Source organism: Microtus ochrogaster, chromosome 17, assembly GCF_000317375.1.
Source record: "Microtus ochrogaster isolate Prairie Vole_2 chromosome 17, MicOch1.0, whole genome shotgun sequence".
Lineage (NCBI taxonomy): Eukaryota > Metazoa > Chordata > Mammalia > Rodentia > Cricetidae > Microtus > Microtus ochrogaster.
The window spans coordinates 20883722-20888957 of record NC_022019.1 but is presented as its reverse complement, the minus strand read 5'-3'; the positions used below and the strand labels follow the sequence as shown (position 1 = coordinate 20888957).

Below are 5236 nucleotides of genomic sequence, written 5' to 3'. Positions count from 1 at the left end.
GTAACCTGGGGCCAGGACATGAAGGAGATTTAAGGATGACTGTGTGTATAAAATGCATAAGCCTAGGAAATACAGGCTCGCAAAGTCTTCTGTTTGAGGCTGACTCTTATTTGGGCTTCAGCTTTAGCAAAGAGCTCTTCCAAGTGAGCAGAGTGACTTCTCACTTGGCAGCACATTACTCCTGGATTAACAGACACGCTGCCCCAATGTCATTATGCAATCTTCAGAGAAGAGAACAGGAAAGCAGAGACAGTCAACACAGGCTGGTGATTTTAACGAAAACCCATGAAATGACACGAGCAAATCACAACATTTCTTCCACTATCATCTCATGATCACTGTCTGCTCAAATTCTTTAGCCTGCAGTTCATTCCAAGTTCTCCCAAGAGTCTACTTCATGAGTTAAAGATGTACAGAGAACAAAGTAGTCTAGAATTTAAAAAAGTAAATTTTGGAGGCAGCTCAGCATTGCGAGGTGGTGGTCAGATCTTCACCCTCAGATGAGAGCTGGATGGAAGTACACCCTCCAACATGCTCACGAATACACAGCTGCATGATGCTGAGCACAGAGTATGGACCCATAATGCTGACGATACATGCTTCTAGGTATCTGGAGTCTGATTAATAAAAACAAGGGAAATCTACAACAAGGAAACAGACATTTATTAAAAATAAACCAAGACAGTCTCTGACAAGGAACACTAACTAAATCCCACTCAAGAGTCCAAAGACTTCCAATATATAATTAACTATGTACATGTGTAAAAAGTCTCAGTGAGTCAATTTTTTTTTCTTTAGAATTTTTAAAAGAAAAAATGAAAAACCGCACTTGGGCTTCCTTTGGGGGAGTCTGCCTACAGGCACACCCCCAGACCTGCCCTCCCCGGTGCTGTACATGGCACTGCAGCGCATGCCTTTCGGACTAAGGTCAGTGTCTGTATGATGATCAGAATGAAGTCAGTGCACTGATGTCACAGGGAGTATTCACAGGCTGAGAGAGGGATGACCTGGCATCCTCAAATCTTCAATTTTAATGAAGACACAGAGGAAACTACTAAATCTAGATGCTTTCACATTATTTCGGCTGAATGTCAAGTACTGTATAAAAATTAATGTAAAATCTTAAATGAAACAGAACTGCTGTCTCTGGAAATCAGTTCTTCATTCCTGGTGTAGCTGATGGACTTCTGTCTGTGATAGCAAGGGAAAGATTCCACACTGCTGCAGACAGAGCTAAGGGGCTGCCCAAAGTTTTGTCTAGGACACGCACAGCTCCTGCTGGACACTGGACGGTGCTAATTTACTGTCTTCCATCTTGTCTTGTCCAGGGGTTTGACAAGTGGTCTTCCTCTTAAATAACCGAAGACTCAGCCGAAGCAGCTCGTTGTCTACCAGCGGAGTGTTTGTATACGCCTGCTTCACAGTTCCCTATTTGGAAACAACAAAGCAACACACTGTACATTGCTGGGCCACAGTGGGAAAGACATGCAGGGTAGCTCCACCCCAACCCCAGCATTAGCTGAGCATTGACTCTGAACTCGGCCCATGTTAAAGCAAAATTAGGACTCTGTTCAATACCAAGCAAGCAAGCTCCAGAGGGTAACCCTGTCTAGCTCTTACTAAGGCGGGGCTCCTCACCATTCCCAGCAAGCAATTAATTACATTTCCTCCACCATTTCTAACGAGAAAACAAACACTGGAGTGGAGCAGAGGCAGTGTGCGCTGAGTCTCCCCTCCTGAGCCCTGGTGAGCAACACTTGTATTCAGTCTTGCTTTTGCCTGGCAAGGTGAGAGCTCTGAAAGAACCATGACTTCTTCCCCCACAAGCCAACACCCTTCATTCCTTATTGGTCTCAGCACTTGGGCCATACACGGAACTCTTTTCTAGAAGATGGTCAGTCGTCACTGTGCCTAAAGCTGCACTGGATGGGACAATCAGGTCAGTTCGTCCCCGTCCCTAACTACATGGAATGATACGGGCACAAGCACCATGCTATTGCTCTTATTTTCCTGCATCCCAAATACAAATGACTGGATGGTTTCTGTACCAATTTGCATTCTTTAAAAAGTATTTCTTTCCTAAGCTATGGCGGAGCAACAGTAACTTTCTGTGTGTGTTTCTATGAGGTTTGCTACAGACTCATGCAGACACAGCAGCACAGGGTAGACGGGGTCTTTCCTTACTGAAGCACTCACATCACCTTCTCAATCCTAGCTGACAATCACTGATGGCTTCCACTGTTCTATCTTTCCCAGATGTCACAGAAACACAGGCCAGGCCTAACTTACTGATGTTAGCTCTTCTCTTCAGCATAATGCCTTTGAGATTTGTGCATGTTGCTCAAGGTGCCAACAGTCTGGTTATGTTTTGTGGACAGTGACTCTCTACTGTATGGGTTGTTACAGCTCACCTACTGGCCGATGAACACTGGAGGTGGTTTCAGTTTGGAGGGAGTGTGGTCATGTTTTAACAGGTTAGCTCTTTTTGGCAGCTGATATAGGTTTTTAATAGGATTTCACTGCAGTCTTAATTTTCATTCCCTAATAGCTAGTGTTGACAAACATCTATTCATGTGCTTAATGCTAACCACACTGGCATAATATCTGTTTAAATATTTCACCATTTTGAAAAACTGAGTTGTGCTCTTATTGCGTTAATTCTTGAGGCTATCTTCATATATTTGGGACATTTAAGAGCGTATACTGTAAGTACTATCTCCTATTTTTCTTTTCATTTTCCTATCAGCCTCTTAATTTATGATGAATGATTAGTTCATAATACAAATACTTTAAAAATCAAAACTATTTTCCCCTGTCCTTCTTAACTGGTAACATATGTGTCCATCTACTGGAATTTGCTCGCTTCCATTTAATTGAAATTATATTCTTTTACCAATACCACATTATTTTAAATACATGCGTCATAGTAAGTTTTGAAATGAGTATGTAAATTCTCCCATTTATTTTTAGTGGTTTTATTTTGTGTACAAGTGATATGACCAGACTCCACATAAATTCAAGAATCAGTTTGTTCGCCTCTACAAAGAGATCTTGAATTTTTATTAAAATTTTGTTAACTCTGCAGACCAGTCTTGGGGAGAACAATAATCTTAACTATCACTTGATATAATCATGTGGTTTTTCTTTTTAGTCTGATATGTAGATCGCACTGAATGACTTTAAAACACTGCCTCGTCTTTCATTCCCAAGGTAACCAACACTGGATTGTGGAACAGGATCCACTCCCCATATTGCTGGCCTTGGTTTCCCAGCACTTTTGAGATCTATGGCCATCTTCATGAGAGAGGATGAGCAGCATGTGCATGCAATGCTGGAGCTGTGACCTAAGCTCCTGCTTCTGGAAACACTGTGTAGAATCAGGGTTTGTTTTGTTGTTATTTAATTTTTTTGAAAGCTATTTAGCACGTTTTCAAGTCTGACTGTCCAGGAATAGAAATTTCATTTTTAAAAGAATCTAAACCAGAGTTTTCAATCTGTGTGTTGTGACCCCTTTCACAAACTTGAAAAAAACCAAAAAAAAAAAAAAAAAAAGCCCAAGGCTCTTTCAGTCTCTATCAGCTCCTTCTCAAATCTCAAGTAACTCTCATTTCTCTAGTCACCTTTATTGTCTCCAGCAAACGCTTGCATACACTCAGATGTGTCTGCTTATTCCAAGAAGCATGTAGAACATCTCACACATGAATAAACACTCATGCATGGAGTCTAGAGGGACAACTATCACTCATAACGGCCACCATCAACGCTGCTGAGGATGAAATGTGGATTCTTCCCTTAAGTATCTGACAGATTAGGAAAGCAAATTCACAAAAGCAGTTAAGATGGAAAATACACTATTCCTACTATCCACGCGCAGTCGGTACCTTTTCGTTCTTCACAAGCTGCTTCCGGATCGCAGAATCCCGTCTGAAACATAATGCTTTACAGCACGGTCCCAGGTCACTAAGGAGACTCGCTCGCTCTTCTTTTCGCAGTAAGGCAGCCATGTTGAGAGCCCCTAGTTCATGCTCGAAAAGGCCGTCTGCATCTTTCAATCAAAACAAGCATGTGTTAAGTCTCCCTGTGAGAGCAAGTGTCAGCACTGACTCAACTGAGTCCTCTGACTTACTGACATTAGCGACCTTGGTGAATGGCTCACCAAGGCGAGCAGCAATGGTCCCTCAAGACGTACCTTTGTAGTCACATGGCTAGTCTTCCATGAAAACAACAGTGTGATGCTATCTTAAATTTAAGGTGTATTGAAAGCAGACTTTAGAGGAGGAATGAGGCCCCTGATTATATAGACTTGAAAGAACGGCCAAGGGAGAACATTTAAATCAGATTCAGTATCTGGCCTAGCATTAAATATCATGTACAGTCTGACATTTCAGGACTCTTCTGTAGCAAGATATAAATGTAGTCACAGCAGAGACAGACCTCTATAACCTTAGCTAAGGGCAGTCAGGGGTTAGCCAAATGTCTAAGTCACATAAACACAATGTGTTATATGACAGTATGTTATAGACAATGTGTTAAGACACAATAGATTAGTTTTAAATCATACCATGCAAGAGAAAGAGAAAACACTTAAGTTGACAAGAAAATAAGAAAGACAGCAAAAAGAAAATTTCGATTAAAAAATTAGGCTGGGATAAAGTAAACAAACAACTGGGGTTAAAAGGTGTTTTTTTTCCTGACGCCAAAGACTTTAACCAAAGTAAAAAGAGTGTGGCAAGAACCCTTGGGTCACTTTTCAGATCACAAAAATGTTCATAGTTACAATTTATTAGTAGTATTAAAATTGAGAACTTTACTGATTATGGGAACAGGCAAAAGGACATGGCTCATAAAACTTTAAAAACAGTTTTCTCCCAGTCTCACAGACAGAATTATTAGTAAGCTATAGAACAACAGAACAAACCAAAAAAAAAAAAAAAAAAACCACACCAGAATCCATAAATTAAAAGGTTCAGATTTACTGACAGTTATAAGGTGAAAATTAATTCAGATAAAATATTTTCTGACTAAATACTAACAGTCTAAACATAATGCGCCTCCAGTCCAGTCACTGCTCTGTCGTACTGCAGTAACCAGCCTGCTTCTTACTGCAGACAAGAGACAGTGGTGATGTAACTGCTCCAACTACAGCTGACACCAACAGACGGCGATTAGGTGAGAAGAAGGGTATTCTCTGGAATCGATTAGGTGAGAAGAAGGGTATTCTCTGGAATCGATTAGG

At 41.0% G+C, this 5236-nt stretch overlaps 1 protein-coding gene across 4 annotated transcripts in view; it reads right to left on the bottom strand.

The window, feature by feature from the left end:
- Positions 1-641: 641 nt before the first annotated feature.
- Zc3h13 (zinc finger CCCH-type containing 13) overlaps positions 642-5236 on the bottom strand; it is a 65362-nt gene continuing 60767 nt past the window's right edge. For all 4 annotated transcript variants that reach the window (XM_005355619.2, XM_026783210.1, XM_026783209.1 and 1 more), the window contains 2 exons: positions 3882-4045; positions 642-1428 (listed from right to left, as the gene is read on the bottom strand). In XM_005355619.2, coding sequence (XP_005355676.1) covers positions 1258-1428; positions 3882-4045 — 335 coding nt within the window. In that variant the 3' untranslated portion in view covers positions 642-1257. The remainder of the gene's footprint in view (positions 1429-3881; positions 4046-5236) is intronic.